At 36.6% G+C, this 25071-nt stretch overlaps 2 protein-coding genes and 1 non-coding gene across 4 annotated transcripts; 1 reads left to right on the top strand and 2 right to left on the bottom strand.

The window, feature by feature from the left end:
* The first annotated feature begins 444 nt into the window (after positions 1–444).
* LOC122296253 lies at positions 445–4625 on the top strand. Of its 2 annotated transcripts, XR_006238446.1 has the most exons (7): positions 445–774; positions 869–976; positions 1129–1259; positions 1725–1825; positions 2224–2283; positions 3086–3267; positions 4268–4625. XR_006238446.1 is itself a non-coding variant. In XM_043105804.1 (6 exons), exons 1-6 carry the CDS (start codon positions 504–506, stop codon positions 4350–4352), a joined length of 756 nt encoding a protein of 251 aa, XP_042961738.1. In that variant the 5' UTR covers positions 445–503; the 3' UTR covers positions 4353–4625. The 2 variants fall into 2 exon arrangements, 1 of the variants encoding a protein (XP_042961738.1); XM_043105804.1 differs by lacking the exon at positions 3086–3267.
* Positions 4626–5685: 1060 nt separating this feature from the next.
* On the bottom strand, positions 5686–8365 carry LOC122296252 (putative S-adenosyl-L-methionine-dependent methyltransferase Mvan_0910). Its single transcript, XM_043105803.1, has 2 exons — positions 7528–8365; positions 5686–6625 (listed from the first exon to the last, which is right to left on the bottom strand). The coding sequence occupies exons 1-2, from the start codon at positions 7907–7909 to the stop codon at positions 5994–5996; spliced, it is 1014 nt and encodes a 337-aa protein (XP_042961737.1). The 5' UTR covers positions 7910–8365; the 3' UTR covers positions 5686–5993.
* Positions 8366–23201: 14836 nt separating this feature from the next.
* On the bottom strand, positions 23202–23309 carry LOC122297985. The gene has a single exon (XR_006239045.1). It is a non-coding gene; the product is annotated as a small nucleolar RNA R71 (small nucleolar RNA).
* Between the last annotated feature and the right edge of the window lie 1762 nt (positions 23310–25071).

The raw sequence follows: 25071 nt of genomic DNA, 5'->3' as shown, positions 1-25071 counted from the left end.
GAAGACTAAGGGTCGGTTTGGAAACTTAACTGTTCTCATATATTTTCAGATATTTTTAAATGTTTTATTTTTAAAAATCACTTAAATACAAAATATTTTTCAATTTTAACTTTTTTATATAATCATTATAATTTTTTTAAATTTCTAAACAAGACATAAAAAATCATGCAACCTTTTTAAATTTTAAAATAAAAATTATATTAAAATAATATTTTAACTTAAAAAATCTTTTTATTCAATATTTTCTCTCACATTTTTCAAAATAAAATATCTTAATTTAGAAATTATTTTATTATTATGTATAAATATTTTGAGATATTCTTAACATTCAAATAGACATAAAATTTTAATTTTTAATATTTTTAATAATGCAGTGGATTTTCTTAATAATAATAATAAATAAATAAATAAATAAATAAATAAAGGAGTAGGTACTAGATATAGGAGAAGTGGAGTGAGGTTACAGTGGGCAATTGGAAACGGAACACACGATACATCAAACCATGACAGCAGCGTTGCCTCTGCACCGACTCTCCGCCTTATCATCGTCTCGAAGCTGCCATCATCCTCATCATACCACCACACTTAACGGCCTTTTTTCCTTCCCTCCAAATCCCCCAAATTCAAAACAAGCTCTCTTTCCTAAACCTCCAAATCATCAACCTTTCCGAATCCTTATCTCTCGCAGAGACGCTGCTTCCCTTTCCTTCCTTGCTCTAGTGCCTTTCTTCTCTCCGGTCGCGCCCCCTGCATCTGCCTTCTCCATCGGCATTTGTACGTATCCCCTTTTTTTTATTTATTTGCATTCTGCGATTTCCTGTTTCTTGGTTCTTGCTATCGAGTCCCTAATTTCTAGATTGATACACAGCAGGACCGAAGGATTGGTTGAAAGAGCAAAAGAGGAAGGCTTCCAAATTCCTTTTGGCCCCTATTGACGCCTCAAGAGAAAGCCTTCGCTCTGCCTATCTCTTACTCAGTACTACTCTGTCCCTCTCTCTCTCTCTCTCTCTCTCTCTCTCTCTCTCTCTCTCTCTCTCTCTCTCTCTCTCTCTCTCTCTCTCTCTCTCTCTCATTCATTAGTTTGGAAGGCTTTGTTTTTTTCACTCAGTTTGGTTGGTTTGTGAACAGCGGCTGTGGGTTCTGAATATACCAATGAGGACTTAGAGAACGTTCAAGTGCTGTTGCGGTCGGCCGCCAGGGATTGCGTTCCACAGGATAGGAATTCTTTTGTTAGCTTTCAAGCCAGCACGGGAGTCGAGGTTCGATCTACTCATATTCTTTGTCGTGTTATAGTGTGTTTATCTCTCTCTCTCTTCCAAAAAAAAAATAAACCAAAAAAGGTTCATTCAGATTACTCTCGTTTAAACGCCGCACTTTTTTTTATAATTGTTTTCCTAATTTTAACTTGGCTTCATACCATGTTTGATTATTTCTTATGGACTTGGAAGTTTCGAGTGTCATTGACATGACATTCCTGTTCGCTTTGAAATGTGGAGTTTTCAAGATATTGTTGAATTTTCATGTCCTATGCAAAAAACTTTGAACAAATGATTATTTTTTCTGGATACAACAAAGAATGGAGAAGAAATAAGAATCTGAGGCCTCGAACGAGCTATGAAGAATGCATAATTTTAATATTCGTTCAAGTAACATTGAACAAGGAATAAGAATGTGAGCAACCGTTTATTAGTTATAACCGTTGTTAAGATTTCCATGATGAACAGGTTTGTACATTCCGATTGGTTGTGAAAAATGCAGCCTCACTGCTTGATAACAAGGATCCTGTGAAGCTGGAGGCTGAAGCTATACTGACTGATCTTATTAGGTAGCCGCCATTCTTTTGCTCGGTGCATATACCGCTGGCTAATACGCTTTTTTTTTTTTTTTTGACTGAAGGCTAGTACACCCGTTAGTGTGGAACGTGTCCTGTAAAGTGATTGCTAAAAATTTAATAATTTTTCTATGCAATATTAAATTCCCAACCCTGCTGCTGCCAAGTTAGGCATAGTATATCAGGTTATTCAATCTTGCTTCTTCTGCATCTGAGAAAATGAGGGTAAAGCAGCTGTAAGGACCAATCTGTTTGACAAACAATCCAGCTGCATTGTAAAACATGGACCTCCTTTTCGTCAATCTTGTCAATGCCCAAGAAAAGTGTCTGGACATTGATTTTATTTTATTTTTGGGTATGATAGCTGACAGAATATATGATTTTTGTTGCAGATCTTTCACTTCGCTGAATGGTCTAGCTAGTGAAGTGGATATTCAAGTTGCGTCCAATAGGTAACACCTTTCATGCCCAGCTTACTAGAAAGATGGTATAAGATGCATGGACAGAAATTTTATACAATAAGATGCCTAACTGTATTTATGTAGCTGCCAAGACAAATGATTGCTTTCATACAAGGTGCTCAGTTGCTACTGAGGTGGAAATTGCATGGCATGCACAGATCACCTAAAAATTAACGAATGTGACTGAAATGCATTGCTCATGGATACACTTTGGTAAAGATGTCTAGTGCCGAAAAGGCATTTAAATTCCATGCTGAGAAAGCATCCTAGAGGGTGCTTGCCTAGCTATGGCAGGATCAAGATTTCAATGGGGTATGGAGGTCATGATCCTCCTGAGGGAACACTTGAAGGTTTATGGGATGGGTTTTCTAAGCAATGATATCACGGTGAAGGTGATACTACTAATACGATATGGCAAATGGCTTGGTGCAAGGGTAAATCTTAAGCTAACACCTTGTGGTGAATTGCTTGGTCACATCCTTTCATATGTTGATATCATCATGCTGTCAGTCTGAGTGACACGCATGACCTCATTCACTAATAATGTTAGATTGTGACATTTTTTCACAACTGCAAGATGCTTCTCACATAAGGACATAGGTCATGTATCAACTTCCCTTAAAATGCACAATCCTAATCAAGGGAACTAGTACAAGAAGATTTATTACAAGAAGATGAACCAATTGGTTTGTCTTTGGCATCCCCACCATCTGGACCCTCATTGGTCCACAGAAGCCTTACCTTCTTCAGGGTAAACTTAATTGCACTGGACTAAGCTTATTTCATTCCACAGGTAACTTCCATTGGCAAATACTGTAACAATCGAAGGAAAGTCCAAGCCACATATGAGCTTGTACTCCAAAATGACTAGTTATTGTTACATTTGGAGCCATTTGAAATCATTGTACAGGGCAAGAATTTCTCCTTACCAACCAATATGGATCTCATTCATCACCTTCCTATACTAAATACTGGGTATTACTATCTCCCCCCTTAAATACTTGACATCCTTGTACTTATCAAAAAAAAAAAATACTTGACATCCTTGTCACGACTCAGGTCATTTCATCATTTGTGGCACTCCACACTTCTTGTTGGAATTGTCTCTAATACCATATGTAATGACCCAGGAAAAGTGCCAGCCACATCTGTACCATAATAATAAGAAGGCCAGTTAATTTGAAACTTCCCCAGAATCACTTATAAAACCCAGTTTTGCTTAGTGCGTAGCCAATGTGGGACTTATTGCTCATGACTATTTTATAACCTATCCATTCCATGTTGATTATTCATATTCCCAGTGTAGGACTGGGGTGTTACATATACTTCATGCATGATTGCCTTGCTTCTCTCCTCCTTGCTATAGTCTTAAATGTTGTTCAGTTATGTGATTGATGCACTTTTCTCAACTAATTAGGAATGTGCAGTAGTTACTACCCTCCAAGCGGGTGATTTCTTTCTCAACCAAAAGTCTAACAAAACGTCAATCTCAGAAATGCTAATAGTGAAAGGGAACTTCTCTAGGAATTAAAGGTCTCCTTGAAACATGTTTCCAAGCTATTATCTTCTATAAAACTAAAGTGATTGTTCCATTAGTAAACCTTGCGGAGATTGATCAACCTGAGCTAGGTGTATAAAATAATACTAGGCAATAAGTACTAAAGAGTTGTAAAAATCTATTTTCTTTCTAGATCAATCAGCTAATAGTTATTGGCAACTGCAGAATAGGGCAACTGAGACTGTTGGTTATATGACATCAGAGTGGCATTGAGTTCTGCTTTCTCTGCTCAAGTGTTCACCCAATGCCTGGCAATAAGCTCGATTCTTGATTCTAGTTTTATTGTATAAATCATTGTTAATTGATGTAGGGTTAAACACTGTGCTACTTGATTCTGCTTGTGAGCCATTGTTAAATTTTTGCCATAACTGCTCTGACTCCTGCCCATTTTGCCTTTCTTTCTTTTTTTAACTGCAGACAAAACGTAGCTGCTGCACTCATGGATACAATATCTTGTCTTGACAAGTTTGAGCAGGGTATTAAAGAATGCCTTGAAGTTTGACCATCATTTTTAATAATTAAAGTAATCAAGTGTATATTGTGCTGGAATGTTTTACGGTTCTGACTGTAGGACATGGAGGATGGTGGAAGTATGTCCATATTGTATTGTTCTTGCTGTCCTGAAGTTCTCTTTCTAATGTCTCCTTTCCCATTTATCTCATTACTTTTAGTTGATGATTCCTTTTTCCTATGAGGCAAGATACTTGTAATGGAATGTTGTTATTGGAAGGGAGTTCTCTGGAATAATTATAGTCGATGCTCTCGCTTATCTCCACTCCATGCGTTCTGACACACACATACACACTTGCACAAAATACACTTTTGTGTTCATCACTTCATTGTCTTTTCGTGATGCTTCCATCTGTTGGAGTTAGAAGGTTGTGGGATTGTGGATTTAAAATGTTCTTTGCGGTAAAAATTTAGTTGTTTTTTCCCCTCATCATCGTCTCTGTCTCTGCCCTTTATTTTTGTATTTGTTTCTAGTTCTTTAGTAGTGGCGAGATATTTGTTATCTGATATAATTATTCTGAAAGATTTTTGGTGTTGGCCGTTGAAGTACGGGGTATAACCTGGTAAGAAACAAATAATCCACCAAAATTATATACTTATTATGAGTTCTCTTTGGAAGCAGATCTCACCATTAATGTCAGGCAGTTTGTGCAGCTGCAGTTTTCTTCCCTTCACTATGAAATAAGTGCTCACAATGCATTAATTTTCCCAAGTTGAAGTATGATGCGTATACTTCATCTGAAATTGGATTGCATATCAAGTGTGACTAACAAAAGTTATAAACCCACATGTTTGAAATGACATTGCTTTCGGTCCGACTTTCTTGCAAAAGCATTGTTGTTGTTGTTGTCATCGTTGTCATTTTTTGTCTTAATCTTTCATCCACCAGACTTGGGTTCTTCTCTTTGTGGTGAAGGGCACAGAACTATGTGAGTATAGAACAGATACTTCTAAGGTTTGGTCATAAATCTGCATCCTTGGAGAAAAAAGGTGACAGAAATCCAACCTTCAGTGCTAAGCATCTTGGCATAGTTATAAGTCAATTATTTCGTTTCATTTCAGCTATATTTAAAGACAATTTTGAGCTCTCCTTTACTGTGCTTTCTGTGCATACGAAAGGTTTACCAATGGTTAGTGGCGTGATGGGACGATGAGAATCTTGGCTGAACCTTCTGATCCTCATCTAAACAATCTGCTGTGGTTGTCCTCTTAATTGTTGCAATAATGAAGAACCTTCATCGGATGAATCAGTTATGAATAACTTTCCCCCATCAATTTCACCTTTTATTTAGACTATTCCAGCTAAACCAGATTGCAGCAAACAATAGAAGTAATTAGAATTTGCTATTAATATGAGTTGATAAATACAGAACTATTAGAAAGTTCCTTCTCTAAGGAAGTCTTTATGCTCCATTTTTTTCTTGGAGAAAATTGGAACTACTTGAGAGCTCTGCGAGTTTATATACCTGCACAATTGCAGGAGAACCATCTAACGGCTATCATGTTTTCCTTCTGATTATCTTCAGGTTTAGTACTTTACATACATTTTAGAGCAGTACTACAAACAATGATGCCTAAATCTATGCTATAACTGCTAGCTGTCTTCTTATATTATTACTGATCTCTCGGCTCTCTATGGAAGAATGGTTTGGTTGGGTGAACCAGAAGCCTGCACCAAATATAAGCGACAGCATGGTGTTCCATCATCTGGGTGGTTTTGTAGTGATCTAGGCAAGCTGCGAAGCCTGTTGAACAGATTTTGGGGATCATGCATTAACCCAAAATGAGCATCTGGATCACCAATTTGTGACAGCTTAACATGGGAAAACCCAAGAGATGGCAGAAGATGATCAGGCCAATCACTGTAGAAGTGGAAGATGGAACTTGAAAGTGTGGTTGACGATTTGTTCATGAAGTCTGCTAATAGGACTGTGCTGGTTAAGGCACACTTCTCCGCTATGGTCTTCAGTACCTGCATCGCCTGGGGCTGTGACAGGTAGTAAAGTATACCTTCAAGAACCCAAATTGTGTTCTTCTCTGGCACAAAACCTGATATTTGAAGCTTTTCATGCCAGTCAATATCTCTGATGTCAGCTGCCACCCTGGTCAGGGATTTTGATTTCAGTTTTAGATGCTGGTGTTCATTTGTGGTTTCCATTGCTGCCTGCAGGAGAGTGGTTTTCACTTGCAAAACTTTGAGAAAATCAACTTCAAAAACATCACTGTCCTTCAAACAGCTTAAACGGTATGCCCTTGCATCCATTCCTACAGGACAAAAGACCAAAGACATGTAATCTCAAAATAATAATGAATACAGATGACAATTTAGCTGGAGTTAACCACTAGGGAACAGCTCAAGTGGTAAGGACTTTGGTCTTAAGGGTATGCTACCCAGGTCTAAGCTTCAAACCTTGGGTGCAAACAATTTCTACAGGGGCCATGTCCCATAAGTAAAAAAACCGATGATTAACCTAATTTGTGTGGTGTGGGTGCGAGAACGGTCCGGGTATAACTGGATAAAAAAAACATGTTGCGTTTGCATGGTCTTTAGACTTTTTTTTTTTTTATTTATCAAAAAAAAGAGGATCCTCATTTGAACTGGGAATGCGAGCACACCTGATGCTTCTCAAACATTACCCATCTTGGATGCAAGTTATTGACATGGCAACTGGTGATAAAGTGATTCAAGTATACATGGTAACTACTTTATAAATTGGCCACAGTTCAAAACTTTATCGATTGAATTATATTGGCTTTCTGCAGTGTGCATATGTATCTGCCAGCTATCAGGAGAAACAATTTGCAAGAAGCTCTGGACCTATCATTTTCTCTTTAAGTCAGGGTGTGGTTTTAATCAGCTGATTTAGTTCAGAGCAGGATTGAGAAAGCAGCATATGACAATTAGGTTTTTTATGATGAGAATCCCCAAGACTATACAAAGGCAACAGATCTTTAACCCTGTCAAACATATGACAAGTTAACATAACTAAATCACTTGTCTGGAATGATAGATAATCCTAGTTATGATTTGAGGCATTGGTCATCCAAAAATATGGCAACAATTAGAATCTCTTTAGTTTCAACTGAATTCGTCTATATATAGTACAATGTAACATGATTGCTGGTTAAACAAATGCAAGGATTTGTGGTTAAGCAGAGTTACTGACCTGCACCGAGAATGACAACCTGGGCTTCTCTGCTAGTGAAGGAATTCAGAGCAGCTTCAAGTTTGGAATCAAACCAGAGGGTCCGGACAGCAAGAATCACCCCAGAAACTTCTCGTGCATTGTTGACACGGTCTTTCTTGATCTTCTCATACAGGCTTGTGAGGTAAGATTCTCCGGCAAGCAAGTCTGCAAGAGGGTCATGGATCAAATGCTTCCAAAGTGCTCTTCCTGCAGCTGTTTGACACGCTGAGCTCAGGAGGGGATCCCATTCATTTTCAATGGTGGCATGGACTTCTTTAACCGTGTCTGTATATAGCAGTTCTGGGAGCTTAAGCTCAGGCCAAGTTGGGTCTGTAGGCAAGGCATTTTCTTGGTCTGACATGCCTGCAAATAACACCCCGGAAGTTCGAGAAAGCTAATAAAAGAGAGCCAAGGAGATAATGCATGATTTATAAGAGTGGAGAGAGATCACTTGGGGAGAAGAAATTTGTAGGGATAAGAAAAAGAGAGCCACACACAAAACCAACGCTGGAGAAAAGATCTCTATATCGTATCTCCAGCCTTCCTTTCCTTGCCTTGCTACTGTTGAAAAGGAGGGTGAAAATGTTGTCCACGACTGCCACAAATTCCACATGCCGTTTCTTTCCCAAAAAAGCAAAGCCCAAGAAATTGGCTCCACCAGAGATGGGTGACATGTTATCAGAGTTGAGTGGCTCCTAAGCAGAGCAATATATTAAACTCTTCGGGTGTTTTGTCCATTAACAGGTAGCTTTTTTAGCTGCATACGACCGGTTGTCTGTAATCTGTATATCCCATGCCCTAAGAGAGAGAGAGAGAGAGAGAGAGATCTGCAGCACGCCATCCACGTCGCCAACTGGTAGGCAGTGCCTTTTCAGTTTTCACTTTAGGATGTTTACAACTTGAATAGAATTTAGTGAAAGAGTTTGAAGAAAATGTGCTTTGGTCAACATACCAAAACAAAGTATATTAAGTGTAATTTACACAGCCATTCTCATATTGAGGTCGCTGTCAGATAAGTGTGAAGTTACAAATGATAAGGCTAAATTACAAGTAATAGCAGTACAAAGAGATAAGTTATCGAATAAGATAAGTACAGTTTATTAAACAACAGAAACTATAACACATATGATATGGTCACGGATACTTAGTTTCTTGATAATTTTTTATTTAATAATTAAGAAAGTATTTTTTAATAATATTATAAATTTTTAAAAAATATATTTAAAAATATAAAAATTAAATAAAAAATAAAAAAAAAAAATATTTTATTCCTTCTCGAGACCGAGCTCGTGCTACATCCTCATAAGTAACACTGGTCAAACCATAATACTTATCTATGGTCAAGAGGTTGCTGCAGATTATCTTCATGTGGTTCCCGTGACTTATCACAAATGTTATCTGTAACATTTAGCCCCTCTACTTATGGTATTTCGGTCCCTCTCAATTACTCGTCTCCATGCACCTTTTTTCTTTCTTGCTTTTTATTAATAAACACTTGGTTGGTGAAATTCCGTGATGGAAATCGCTATGAATTCCGATAATGGTGCATATATTTTACTTAATAATTAAAGAAATATTTTTTAATAATATTATAAACTTTTATTATTTAAAAATGTTTAAGGGGAATAAAAAATTGCATAAAAAAAAGAACATTGCATGTCTCGGGAGGATTCATTAGTAGGAATCATCAGTGAGTGTAGTGCTGCCCTTTCATGGTTACTGTTAATGTCGTGTTTCACAAGCCTTTGGGCCGGGCTTTTAGCAATTTGGATCTTCGGTCTTAAGCCTACAAATACAAAGAAAGTACTACGAGACAAAGACCATGGTGGTGGCCAGGGACTTTCCGATGTTAAAGTTAGTATCACCTTAGTGTTTAGTGTAAAAGAATAAGGAGTTTCCATCGAGTTCCTAATACTTGAAGATTGCCTTTTATACTCGATTTCTAAAGTCAGCTTCCCATGCCATGTGTCAGGGGGATGTGTCTTCTCAATAGTTCCGTCAGTCAAATTCCTTTAATACGGCATGGATTTTGGGGTGGCGCAATTAATGCGGTTTGGCTACCTATCCATTCATCATGTGAGCTCACGTCGTCAAACTCTTCCTTCCCATCTGCCAACACATCAAGGGTTTCCCGCAATTTGTACTCACTTGTCCACATAAGATGGTGTGTTCCCTCTTCCTTTGCGTCATGGTGAATTTCTTGTGCATTCGGAATCATAGGCCTACTTTTGCTCCAAGGCCGAGGTCCTCTGATGGGCCGATGGATTGCCTGGTTGATCTCGTCATTTGATGCGACGTACGACATTTCACTCCCCAACTTTATTTGCATGTTTTCTAATGGTCAGGTTCTGGTACTTGATTATGCCCGTTCTGTCCCTTCTGTATTGATGAATGTCAGGCAGCTCTCCCCACTTCACGTCGTGTTGCGTATTACGTGGGATTCAAATTGTTCCATCTCCCACATCCAGTTCATGGGAGTTGGAAGGCCAACCGTTGCTTCTCTATATAAACTCTACCCTGTCCTTCATGTTCCCTTCTTACTTCATTTATCTTCTCCTTGCATCCCAGTTTTCTCATTCTGCCAAGAAGACTGTCGAACCTGCTATTTCTGGGGAGCAAGATGTGCTTGACGTTCATACCTTGGAGCAAGGCCACGCTGGTTTCCACTAGTGCTTAGGGGCTATATGGAAATTCCTATGGTTGTTGATTTTCACCTACCACATCCCAAATACGATATTTTTTTAGATCCTTGGGTAGCAGGAAAGGGCCACCGATGCCAAGGGTTTTGCCTCGTGGGTTGCTCTCTTCCCTAACATGTTCTCCTGCGGGCTGAGATTGCCTTTCCCTCACCTCGTTCTTGATGTCTTAGATTGCCTAGGGTTGGCTCCCTCCTAGCTTCACCCGAACGCTTGGAGGATTCTGATATGCTGCTGCATTCTATGGTAGCAAGCCCTGTTGAAGTCTAGCCTAGAGCATTCCGACTTGATTGGTCGTAAGTTCCTTTTGACTCACAACATCATAAGGAGCGCCAGGAATATTTGCAGTTTCAAGGGGTGCAGACCCTCATCATATTGGAGCAGAGGTATCGCAAGATCAAGAACTCGATCGACAAGTTCTTCTTCATGTCGAGCCATGGATGAGAACTTACCATTAGGCAAATAAACAGAGTGGAGTTCTTAGTTAGGGCCCTGTGGGGTGTTGTTCCAGAAGATAAAGCAGTGCACCTAATGGCTACTCCTGACGAGTTGATCGTATAGCCATCATCAAGGATTGGGTGAAGAACCATCCAAACACCGTTTCCTTGTAAGCTTTTTTTGGGGAGGAGAACATATTGGTGCATCTCCCACCCCTCAGCCACACTATCTTTGCCGACCGTGGCATTCCTATGCAGTCGCCTAAGGCAAGGGGAAGAAACCCTGCAGGGAAAAGGTCAGGGCCAACAGTAGCCCGAGCTCCCTTCTCAGTCCCCTCTGGGTCAATCGTCAAAGGCAGTTGAAGTGCGATGGCCACCGCCTGTGATACCTGCTCTGTGCCCAGCCTCCCAAGTCTATCCTGTTAATCCTGTGTGTAGATCAGAGGGAGAGAACCCTGCCAGCCTTGGCAAGTTAGCTACTCCTTCTCCCATTGTCGCTTTAGTTGTGGAGCTTATGTCGGTTGCAGCTCCATTGGCACCCGTCACACCTGCAGGCCCACATGAACTAACACAGGAAGCCAACATGCTCCAGTTGCATTTCTACAAGGCTATCCTAGATAAGGTCCCTCTATAGTCGGCCCTGGTGGAGCCCCCACCTAAGGTGATGATGAGTGCACGAAAGTGCACTCTAAATACTCTATTATTGGACTAAAATGCTAAAATGTGAATAGAAATTATTGAAATTAATTTATATTCCCGAATTTAATTTTTATTTATTTTGAGATATTTCTAAGTACTATTTTTTTTTATATTTAATTTCTGATTATAAAAGAGAAAGTGAGATCTAAAAGAGGGAGCAACCTAATTTCTTCTCATTTTGGAGCAACACAATAGAATTTAAGAATTCCTTTAAGTTTGACGGAAGGCTAATGGTTTGGAAGTAAAGTGCATGGATGCTTTTTGATTTCAAGTGGGAAACACAGCAAGTAGATATTTTGATTTAATTCTGGGGGCAGTTTTGATCTTTTTTAATGGATATACACATGAAGACTTAGGGAGGAAATCAAGCATTGGAATGAGTTGACATGAGACCCATTAGGAATCATTATCTTTTCTTTTGGTCTTTTGAATTGGAAAGGGTAGTTTTGACTTTTACTTTCTTTGGTTGGGTTTTATGTGATAAGGCAAGTTTTATTTGGCTTGACTTTTGGGGAGAATTTTGTCTTGACTTGCCGAGGGCTTAGACACTACACGGGGCCTCTTGGTTTTTATGCATGCGAGACGTATGCTGGGGCCTTCTTTCGGTTTGACTTGGACGTGAGACACAAGCTGGCAATTACGAGATGCAAGCTGTGGGCTTTTTCGGTTTTTGGCTGGGTTAAGACGCACGTGATATATATAGTTTTTTAGTTTTAATGAAAAAGAGAGTTCTTTTGGAGAGGCGGCTGAAGAACTGGGAATTTTTCATGGCTGTTGTTTATTTTACTTCTCTCTTGAGATTTTTATTATCCATTATATTTATGGGTAAATAAATTCTTACGTAGTGTTAAGTAAGGGTAAAAAACTGGCCACTCGGTTCGGTTTCGTTCAAAAATCGAAACCGATTAGCTTACTATTTTTAGACATGGAAACCAACCGAAACCGACTATGTAAGGGGGGTGAAACTGGCCGAACCGGTTACCGGCCGATTCACGGTCGGTTGGTCGGTTCTATACAGTTTGGGCTATTCCTTTTGGGCCTTTTTAAAGCCCAATTCATCATCTTTTAGGACTCAATTCATTAGTTAAGATCATCAACATTTTGGGCTTTTTTTGCTGAAATTTTAAAATTAATTTTAAATATTCAATTTCATTTTAATTTTAATGTCATTTATACTATTAGTAACTAATAACTACTAAACTACTTGTAGTCTTATATACTAATTACTACTTAACTAAAAACAAATAAATAAAAAACTCTACTAAATATTTAATACACATTACAAACAAAATCAAATTGTCTTAAGCAAATAAGCAATAATTGTTCCAAATATAGATTTCAAATAAAACCAAATTATCTTAAAATTTAACAAATCTTCATTCTTCAAGATTCCAAATAGATGAACAATGCAGTATTCGACTCTTCAATCATCAATGATATAGAAAAACATCAAATAATCAATATTAATAAATTAGGATAATGAAAAAGAATTTAAATTAAATTATAAAAGTAAATGAATATGTAAATTGAAAGAGAAAAACATTACTAGATTTTACCACAAATCTTTCAAAATTATCCATGGCCTCTCGAATATCAATTGGAGTTAATGGATATCGTAACTAATTCTAAGTACAAATAAGTGTTTCAACAGTTCTCAGAGCCAATGAACTCTGAAAAGGATCAAGTACACGACCTATCGTACTAAATGCTGACTCTAATGCAACCATGGAAACAAGCATGGCTAATAAGTCTCGTGCAATCTTTGCAAGTATAGGATAGTTAGGCTCATTAACTTTCCACCAGTTCAACAAGTTAAAAGATTAGCTGAATGCCTACAACTATCTCAAAAATACCGGCCAATCTCTGTTTTGGCAGATGTAAATCTAGAGGCACTCGATGCTAGCAACCACTCATAAAAAAATTGTGATTTATGATTGTCTTCATCAAATTTTGCGGATGTAGATGACAGAGGGGGGACATGTTCAGTCGAGTTAGTTAAGCTAGAACCAAACGCATCATTATACTCCACATACAAATTTGATAATAATTGTCTCACATTCGACGCCAACTCTTCAGTCCAACACTCATTATGAATTTTTTTCAAGTAGAAAGTAAGAAGCCCTAACTTATTATGTGGATCAAGCACAACTACAATTAACAACATCAAGTTCATCCTATCCAAAGAACCCCAATACTTATCATATTTAATTCTCATGCTTACGGTCATATTCATCAAACAACTATTATCACTCTCACTCAGCCTAATAAAATATACAAGTGGTATCATAAAACATTTTCAAAAATCTTACAAATACCCACACTGTCTCCTACTCCTCGGCTCTAGGAGGGCCAATGTTTCCATCCTTAAAGTAAGAGAGAAAATTCCCAACGTCTTCAAAAATATACAAGTGGTATCATAAAACATCTTCAAAAATCTTACAAATACCCACACTGTCTCCCACTCCTCGGCTGTAGGAGGCCCAATGTTTCCATCCTTAAAGTAAGAGAGAAAATTGTGGTCCTCACTCTCCATCCACCTGAAATTTTTCTCAAATTTTTCAGCTGCCTCCAACATTATATAAGTTAAATTCCATCGGGTTTGCACATCAAGGGACAACATTTGTTTACAATCAATTTTTTTTTCTTGCACATCTCTTAAACTTGTCTAACCTTGCAGGGGAGAAGCGCACATATCTAACCACATTTCTAACCATTGTAATGGAGTCATTACACTCCTTATGATCCTCATTCACGACAAGGTTCAGAATATGAGCACAATATCTCATGTGCATATACTTTTCCCCCAATACATTCTCAATCAAAAAATGTTTTAAATATGAAATTGCAGTATCATTTGAGCTAGAATTATCAACAGCAATAGTAAATATCTTATCAATGCCCCAATGAAGGAGGCACGATTCAATATATTTTTCAATAGTATCCCCTCGATGATTAGGGTTTAAACAAAAATTAATGATTTTTTTTTTTTTTTGCAATTTCCAATCACTATAATGAAATGAGCAGTTAGGCACATATAATTAAAATTTTGTACCGATATCCACATATCGGTAGTTAATGAAATTCTCATTCCCCCATCCTTAAACAACTTTTTAAGTTTGGCATTTTCAGATGAAAATAGTTTTATACAATCTCTTGTAACCGTGACTCGACGTGGCATTTTAAATGTAGGTTTAAGCAACCAAACCATCTTCTTAAATCTTTACCCTTCAACAATTCCAAATGACAATTCATCGATAATTACCATCTCACAAGTGCTAACCTCACAGCCTCGTCACTATATTTGTGGGTAACGAGAATCCTTAAGATACTCTCACTCTCTCCAACCCCTTCCGAGGTTGCCTCACCTGCCAATATTTTTTTTATTTATCCAATGGCCCACGTTTATGAGGAGTTTTAGGACATAAAGGTAGATAGTTTTGCATGGTTGAAGTTTTGTTCCATTTAGAGTGGCAAGCATATATTTTGTCACAATAATTACACTAGGCCTTAGGATCATCTACCGCACAACCCTCAACTTTTGTAATATGGTCTCAAATAATTGACGGATCATTTCCCTTCCGTTTCTTAATAAGTGGACAATTACTACTATTAGGGCCACTTGGGAGTCTTGGTGTTTGGGTTTCTTCCAAATTAATTGTTTAGGAGTTTGAATCAAGATCAATTGGAATTGATGAAGAATTTATATACCATGTGAAAAATTATATACATCACGTCATTACATAACAATTAAAACAAACAAAAAAAAATCAATACAATTTGTCAATTACACAGCATCTAGTTTGCAATATGGCAAACATCACAAATCTAAGACTTTAATCTAGATTTTGGATCACTCATCAATCTCATAAATTATTTTAAGAATCAAAATAATTTTATGGAAAACATCACAAAACACTCAAAACAGCAACCTCACAGATTCACAACAAAGTTACAAAACAGCAAATGCCACATTCCATAATATTAATAATTTAATTCACAACCAAACCATTTGATTTTAATCTGACAGGAATAATCACAATGAATTTAGAGAAATAAGTCTCAAATTAGGCTTTACAGTACAACAATTTGATTCAAAATTTGTCAATCCTTGTCAAGTGTCTACACATAATACACAATTAATTATTTAGACAAAAAATATGTCAAATAATATGATGATAAATTAAAAACCCCAAAACTGGATACACTAAAAATTATAATACAAAATAATCTTGCTGTGAAAACTAAAATTAAAATTTAACAGAAAAATTAAATCTTGTCATGGGGGTGAGGTGCGGTGGTGCACTCCATGAGCCGTGAGGGGACAAAATTTGAACTGAAGATGCACTAGAGGTGGTGGCTGGAGAGGACTGGAGGTGGACTGGTGGAGGGCTGGACAGTCGACGGCGACGTTGGAGAGGGGAGTCTGGACTCAGTGGAGGTGCAAAGGAGGTGAGAGTGAGACCGTGAGGGAAGTGGGATGGTGGCAGCTGAAAGTTGAAACTAAAAGTGAAGAAGGGGAAAGGTAGCATGGGCCACAGGGTGTTTAACCCTAGAATGAAACGGCGCAAACGTTTCATTATCTAAAACGGCGCCGTTTCATTAAGTTTTGTTTTTAAAACACAGGTTTTAAACGGCTCTATTTTATTTAAATGAGTGAAACAACACCGTTTTAGATAAGTATATTTTTAAAAAATATATAAAAATAAATAATCGGTCGGTTCAGTGATTTTTAGGAGGGTTGAACCACCGCCGAATCGACCAACGTCAGTTTTGTATAAATTATACCGCCAACTGATCAGTTCCTTGCCGATTTCAATCGATTCTGTGTGGTGGCAGTCGGTTATAGTTAGTGGCGGTCGGCGGGGTCGGTTTCTGTATAGCCTTAGAGTTAAGGATGAACTTGCATATTAGATGGTATTTTTAATTTAAGTATTTAATTTTCAATTACTAAAATTCTTTTATTTTTTCATTCTCAATTTATTGTTGATATTTTCTTTTCTGAATAATCATAAAATTTATTCTAATTGTGGATTCAGCCATACTTTTTCCATTGAATGGATTAGTTCTTTGATTATGTTTGGATCAATTATTTATCTATATTGATTTAATTCTTTACTGCAATATCTCTCCCTGAGTATATTCTCGTAGTTGAGTTTTCTCAATAATGATAATAATTTAGATATTTTAATAGTGGTGAATGATTTTTTAAAGGATTGCACTGGATTTAATTTTGGTTTATAAATTTATATCTTCCGATTGAAAATTTTGGGAATTGAGTTTCCAATTAAATTATTCAATGAATTAAGAATAATTAAAATATCATATTTGTGCAAGCGATTTTCGACGCTTTACTATTTGTAAAATTTGAGTACTTATTCTATTAGTAATTTTGCTTTACTTTAATTTATATTTAAAATTAATCTTTGTTCTCCATTAATCATTTAATATTTTTTTTAGTTTCTTTGTTTCTTCTGCTATTCTTTTAATTTGTCTTTCTGTGGAATTGACACCCCAAAGCTGTGTTACGACTATCGCGCGTTATTTTTCTTGTGTAATCAAATTTTGGCGCCATTACTGGGAGACGATAGAAAAATTGCTAGGCAGTTTTTCTTTTCAGCAGTTTGTAAATGTAGTAACTTTGTTCCTTCTTTTAGTTTGCTGCATCTTTATTTTATTCTTTTTGTAGTTTTTTTTTTTATTGTTGCATTTTTCTCTACCTTGCACGCACAAGTATAGAGATACATTGGATCGGTTTGCTTGTAGACCTATGTTAGAGTTAGAGTCAGAGTCTAATTTTTTTAATCATTTGTTTGATAATTCTTCTAATTCTAAGAAAATGAGTGAACACAGAGATCAACCCATTATGACCCTTCAAGATTACCTCCACCCTACACGTACATCCACACCATTATGCATCATGTTTTCAGCTAATACTCACCAACTAGATTTTAAAACGGAAATGATACAGTTACTCCCTATTTTTCATGGTTTGGAAAATGAAAATTCATATGTACATATTAGGGAGTTTGAGGAAGTAGTTACGATTTTTCATAATCAAAATGCAACTGATGACACTGTGAGACTTTAGTTCTTTCCTTTCTCTTTGAATGATAGAACTAAAATTTGGTTATACTCGCTAAGACCATAATCTATTGGGTCATGGAATGAGATGACTCAGGTTTTCTTTAATAAATATTTTCCCCAACATAAGATCAATACTTTAAAAAGATAAATCTCCACATTTGCACAAAAGGACAGTGAAACTTTGTATCTGTCTTGGAGAGATTTAAGGAGTCGATGAGTATGTGTCCTCACCATGGATATGAGAATAGGCACTTAATGAGCTATTTTTATAAGAGACTTACACCTAGAAATCATCAATTTATGGAAATGATGTGTAATTGTGAGTTCTTACAGAAAAAACCTGATGAGACTATAGAATACCTCAATGAGCTTGAAGAAAAAACCCACACTTGGATTGGACTTTGTGCTACTAAGAGCACAAATAGGTCACGACCTATGGGAAACCCAAATAGTGGTGAAATTTACCATCTCAGAAAAGTGAATAACCTAAAGACTAACGTTGAGATGCTCACTAGGGAGCTAGAGGTGTTAAAGACTAAAGACTTAAAGCCAACACACATGGCTAATCATGCAGAGCCTTTTGGACCATATTTTGTGTGTGGCGGGGTAGATCACCTTGCCAAAGAGTGTCCCACATTTGTTAAGATGAGAGATATGTATGAGGAACAATATACTGCCTTAGGTATGTACAATAAAATTTTTACACCTTTCTATGATACCTATAATCTGGGGTGGTGCAATCACCCCAATTTTAGCTAGAAGTCTGAAAACCAGTTATCTGCACAACCCTCTAGATGATATCCTGTACCATATCATGCACTTTCATCTTCTAGGAGTCATTTAGAAGACACTTTGCATGTTTTTATTGATGCACATGATAAGACTAACCTAAAATTTGAATATTTGATTACGCAGGTTGTTGAAGAAAACAAAGAGATAAAGAGTCATATGTCCAAATTGATGAGCTCCCTGAATGTGAATGAGCGAGGTAAGTTTAATTCTCAAGCGCACCCCATGGTCAACACATGGCGCAAAGAAATTTGAAAGAGGTCAATGCTATTGTGAGAAGAAGTGGTAAGTTTTTACACATCCCAACAACTGATAAGGCAAAGAATGTTGAAGTGGAATTAAGCAATGATAGTACCGAGTTGTCCAAGGAAGCTGAGGTAATCAAGAGTCTAGTTAAGGTACTATTTCCTCAAGCTTTAAAATCTGGTATGCAAACTTTGGATTCTAGTAATGAAATCTTGGAGAACCTCAGGCAGGTAAAGATTAACTTTCCTCTTTTACATGTTATTAAGTAAATTCCTACTTATACAAAAGTTCTCAAAGATTTATGTATAGTTAAGATGAACCGCCATGTTAAGAAGACAACATTTCTGATAGAACAAGTTAGTACTCTAATTGAGCAGCAAATTCCTCCTAAGTACAAGGATCTTAGTTGTTCAACCATTACATGTAATATTAGGAATCATGAGTTTGGACAAGTCTTGCTAGATTTAGGAGGTAGTATTAATTTAATACCTTATTCCATTTATTTGCAGTTTGGTTTAGGTGAAATTAAGCCAACTTCTATTGTGTTTCAATTGGCTGACCGTTCAGTTAATAAATTGAGAGGGATAATTAAGGATGTTTTGATTCAAATTGAAAAATTTTATTATATTGTTGATTTCTTAATCCTTGACACTAGTTATGTCGTTGACTATAATTCTAAAATCCCCTTAATTTTAGGTAGACCTTTCCTCACCATTACTAATGTTCTTATTAATTGCATGAATGATCTAATGAAGTTCTCTTTTGAGAATGTGACTCTCGGATTGAATATTTTTCATATTGAAAACAACCAATAGAGGATGACGAGTGCCACCAAACTTACATAATGGACACACTCATAGACAAGAGAATTCACACAACTCATGATTTTGATCAATTTGAATATTCCCTTGTTAATTCTGAGTTTGATACTATTAGTGACTTATATGCTATTGCTGATATTTGTGCTATTTTTTATGAAACTCAGGATTATGGCACACGGACTTGGCAACCGAAATTGGAGGAGTTGCTTAACAAAAATGAAAGACAGATTCATGTAAGTATGAAAGCACCAAGAGTTAAATTGAAACTTTTGACTAAGTTTAAAATCTATAAGGTTAAAATGAAAGCGTTTCATGGTAAAACTATTATTAGGAAGAGGTTTGAGTCTAATGACTGAGTATACTTATATAATTATAGACTTCACAAGTACTAAGGAAAACTTAGGTTCAGGTAGATTGACCCATTTATAGTGAAAACTGTTTTTAAAAATAGGGTGGTAGAAATAAAGGATCCTAAGATGGTCAGATTTTTAAAATAAATGGTTAACGCCTTAAAATATTAATTGATAGACAAGTTCTGGAAGTGGAAGACATTCCACTTGTGGATTCGGTCTATCAACCTTGATCACACCATGCAAGTATGTTTTACTTTATTTATTTTGTTTTGTTTTTGTTTTCTCTTATTTTCTTTCTTTTTCTTTTTATTTGTTGTTGTTTTATTTATTTTTGTTTGTAGGTTAGTTTCATTTTGTCATTTTAGGTTACCATCTTTGATGCTTAGTTAGCTATTCACATCACTCATCGTGTGTATTCTACCATTTTTAGTTACTCCCCATTTAATTTTGATTTTTAAACATTGAGGACAATGTTTCAATTAAGTTGGGGGTGGTTGTGCAAATTCAGTATTTAAAATACTTGTTGGAACTTTGTGGCATATTTTTATGTGTCAATTTTTTTAATTTGTATCACGCGTACATTATTTTCACATGTGTACTCATTCTCATTCATAGTCATCTTTGTGAATTCACCAAACCCACCATAATCAATTTTTGCTGAAGTATTCACAAAACCCCTAATGCACTCATCCAAATTTTGTGATAAGATGATGATTTGACACATATAGTTAGAAAACTCTTTTACTTAAATATTCATGTGAGTTTTGGAGGGGATTGAGAGCCTACAAATGCAATAAATTGTGATAAACGTTCATTGATTTGTTGAATTGGACACTTCTTTTGAGAATATCATTACATGGTTTGTAGTAAGATAGTGGATATATTTGGGATATGACGAATGTCAACTTAGCATCAAAGTTTGAGTCTTTCAAACTAACCATTTCCATCATAGACCTCAAGTAGCCTACTTTGAGCCAATAAACACATGTAGTTTTTCCTTTTTATATACTCTCATTATCCATGTCTCTCCATATTGGAGTATAACCTATATACTGATTTTTCTACCATTTTTACTTCCAAGTGTATACTAGGTGTGGAATTTGTATTTTCTTTTTAATTTTATTTTATCATTTAAAAAAAGAAGAAAAAAAGAATAAATGAGAAGAGTACAAGTTGTAAAATGTTCAATTGAGTGAGCTTCAAAGGCAAAAGAGAAAAAGAAAAAGTCAAAGCTGGGTAAAAATGGCAAAAATACCAAAGTGGCGTGTGTTTGTTTATCAAATTGTTTAATTTTGTTTAAAAAAAAAGAGAGAGAGAGAAGAGGAAGAAGAAGGAAAAGCAATGTTATTCGATATTCTGAAAAGTTGATGAGTATAACAAGTGAGAAGTGTGGTCTGCTGAAATAATTAATAAGATTTTCTTTATATGTATTTGGAAGTTGAAGATCAATATTTACTTGTTGCTTATACATAATTACCTATTTCCATGAGAGTGTGTGTACACTTGATGAGTGTGCGAAAGTGCACTCTATGTACTCTATTATTGGACTAAAATACTAAAATGTGAATAGAAATCATAGGAATTAATGTGTATTCTTAAATTGAATTTCTATTTACGTTGGGATACTCCTAAACAGTTTTTTTATGTCTAATTTCAGAGTTTATAAAAGAGCAAGTCAAGCCCAGCCAAATTCAAATGAGGACATTCATGGGGTTTGAGAGCAATTTGGAAGAAAAGAAAAAGAAAAAAATCACAAAATGAAACCACAAGAAGTCCAAGTCCAAAATTCGCTAGGAGACAGTCTGGACATACTTTAGTCTTTTGACTGTATCTTTTTACTCATATATCGTATTGATGTGATTCTTAATGTATTGGAAAGCTATCTTAAAGGTCTATAACTTTGTCTCTAATAAGGATTTTCAAATTCGAACTCCTGAAGGCTGTACGTGGCTGCCAAGATAAGTCCTAAAATTTAGGCGATTTTTTTATGCGGAAATCAAGAGGACATTAGGGTTTCTTTCTTACCCTATATAAGCATATCATTAGCACGAAATGGAGGAGAGGAAGAGGCATAAGAGGTAGATCTGAAGAGAGGAGAAAATCACTTCCATGGCCACCGTTCGCTTCAGTTTTCTCTGGAGATTTTTGTTGTCCATTATATTTATGGGTAACTAAATTCTCAAGTAGGGTTAGGGATGAACTTGCACATTAGATGGTATTTCTAATTTATTCTTAATTCATGTATTTGATTTTTAATTACTAAAACTCTTTTTTTTTATCATTCTCAATTCATCGTTGATGTTTTCTTCTCCAAATAATCATAGAATTTATTGTGTTTATGGATTCAGTCATGCTTTTTCTATTGAATGGATTAGTTCTTTGATTATGTTTGGATCACTTATTTATCTATATTGATTTAGTTTTTTGCTGCAATATCGCTTCCTGAGTATATTGTCGTCATTGGATTTTATCAATAGGGGTAGTAATTCACGTTTTTTAAAAGTGGTGAATGTTTTTTCAAATGGCTACATTTGATTTAAGTCTGGTTTATAAATCTATACCTTCCGATTGGGAATTGCGGGAATTGAGTTCCTAATTGAGTTATCCAATGAATTAAGAATAATTAAAATATCAGATTTGTGCAAGGGATTCCCGACGCTCTACTGTTTGTTAAATTTGAGTACTTTTTCTGTTAATCACTTTGCTTCACTTGAATTTACATTTAAAATTAATCTTTGTTCTCTATTACTTATTTAATATTTTTTCTTTAGTTTCTTTGTTCCTCTTGCTATTCTTTTAATTTGTCTCCCTGTAGAATCGACACCCCAAAGCTATGCTACAACTACCGCGTTATTCTTTGGGCGTAATCAAATTTTGGCGCCGTTGCCGGGGAGACGGTAGAAGAATTGTGAGATAGTTTTTCTTTTCAACAGTTTGTAAAGGCGGTAACTTCGTTCCCTATTTTAGCTTGCTGCATCTTTTTTTTATTTTCTTTTTCTTTTTGTAGTTTTTTTTAGTGTTGCGTTTTTCTCTACCTTGCATGCACAGGTATAGAGACGCCTTGGGTCGGTTTGCTTGTAGACCTGTGTTAGAGTCAGAGTTTAATTTTTCTGATCATTTGTTTGATAATTCTTCTAATTTTGAGAAAATGAGTGAACATGAAGATCAACCCACTAGGACCCTTCAGGATTACCTCCACCCTACACGCACAGCCACACCATCATGCATCATGTTTCCAACTAATATTCGCCAATTGGATTTTAAAACAGGGATGATACAGTTACTCCCTACTTTTCATGACTTGGAAAATGAAAATCCATATGTGCACATTAGGGAGTTTGAGGAAGTAGTTGCGACTTTTCATAGTCAAAATGCAACTGATGACATTGTGAGACTTAAGTTCTTTCCTTTCTCTTTGAAGGATAGAGCTAAGAGTTGGCTATACTCTTTGAGACCACGATCTATTGGGTCATGGAATGAGATGACTCAGGTCTTTTTTAATAAATACTTTCCCCAACATAAGACCAATGCCTTAAAAAGACAAATCTCTACCTTTGTACAAAAGGACAGTGAGACTTTGTATCAGTCTTGGGAGAGATTTAAGGAGCTATTGAGTATGTGTCCTCACCATGGGTATGAGAATTGGCGCTTAGTGAGCTATTTTTATGAGGGACTTACACCTAGAGAGCGTCAATTTGTGGAGATGATGTGTAATGGTGAGTTCTTACAAAAAGATCCTGATAAAGCCATAGAATACCTCAATGAACTTGCTGAAAAAGCTCACACTTGGACTGGACCTAGTGCTACTGAGAGCACAAATAGGTCACGACCTGCAGGAAACCTAAATGGTGGTGGAATTTACCATCTCAGGGAAGAAGATAACCTAAAAGCTAAGGTTGAGATGCTCACTAGAGAGCTAGAGGCGTTGAAGACTAAGGACTTAAAGCCAACACACGTGGCTAATCATGCAGAGTCTTTTGGACCATGTTTTGTGTGTGGTGGGGTAGATCACCTTGCCCAAGAGTGTCCCACATTGGCTGAGATGAGAGGAATATATGAGGAACAATGTAATACCTTAGGTATGTACAAGAAGCCTTTTACACATTTCTCTGACACCTATAATCTGGGGTGGTGTAATCACCCCAATTTTAGCTGGAAGTCTGAAAACCAGCCACCTGCACAACCCCCTAGATTATATCCTACACCATATCATGCACCTTCATCTTCTAGGAGCCCCTTAGAAGATACTTTACATGCTTTTATTGAGGCACAAGGTAAGACTAACCAAAAGTTTGAATCTTTGATTACGCAGGTTGTTGAAGAAAATAAGGAGATAAAAAGCCAAGTGTCCAAATTGATGAGCTCCTTGAGTATGAATGAGCGAGGTAAGTTTCCTTCTCAAACTCAATCCGTACCCCATGGTCAACACATGGCACAAGAGAATTTGAAGGATGCGAATGCCATTGTGACACGAAGTGGTAAGTCATTACACATCCCAACAACGAACAAATCAGAGGATGTGGAAGAGGATCAAAGCAATAGTGGTGTCGACCTGCCCAAAGAAGCCGAGGTAATAAAGAGTCCAGTTAAGGTACCATTTCCTCAAGCTTTAAAACTGAATAAGCGAACTTTGGATCCTAACAATGAAATCTTGGAGAATCTCAAGCAGGTAAAAATTAACCTCCCTCTTTTGCATGTTATTAAACAAGTTCCTACTTACGCAAAAGTTCTTAAAGATTTGTGTACAGTCAAGAGGAAGCACCATGTTAAGAAGACAACATTTCTGACAGAGCAAGTTAGTGCTCTAATTGAGCAGCGGATTCCTCCCAAGTACAAGGATCCTGGTTGCCCAACCATTACATGCTGCATTGGAAATCATGAGTTTGGGCAAGTTTTACTAGATTTAGGAGCTAGCGTGAATCTAATGCCATATTCTATTTATTTGCAGTTGGGGTTGGGAGAAATCAAACCAACTACTGTGGTATTACAATTGGTTGACCGTTCAGTCAAAGTACCCCGGGGTGTGGTAGAGGATGTTCTAATTCAAATTGATAAATTTTATTATTCTGTTGATTTCCTAATCTTGACACTAGCTCTGTTGTTGATACTACTTCTAAAATTCCTGTGATTTTAGGTAGGCCTTTCCTTGCCACTGCTAATGCTTTTATTAATTGCAGGAATGGGCTCATGAAGCTTTCTTTTGGAAACATGACTCTCGAGGTGAATATCTTCCATATTGCAAGACAGCCAGAAGATGATGACGAGAGCCACCAAACATACATGATTGACTCACTCATAGAAAAGGGAGTTTCTATAGCTCATGATTTTGACCCCCTTGAGTATTTTCTTGTTAATTCTGAGTTTGATTCTATCAGTAATCCATCTGATGTAGTTGATA

The sequence above is a fragment of the Carya illinoinensis genome, chromosome 15 (assembly GCF_018687715.1).
Source record: "Carya illinoinensis cultivar Pawnee chromosome 15, C.illinoinensisPawnee_v1, whole genome shotgun sequence".
Lineage (NCBI taxonomy): Eukaryota > Viridiplantae > Streptophyta > Magnoliopsida > Fagales > Juglandaceae > Carya > Carya illinoinensis.
The sequence above is the reverse complement of the archived record's forward strand: the minus strand, read 5'-3'. Positions and strand labels throughout refer to the sequence as shown.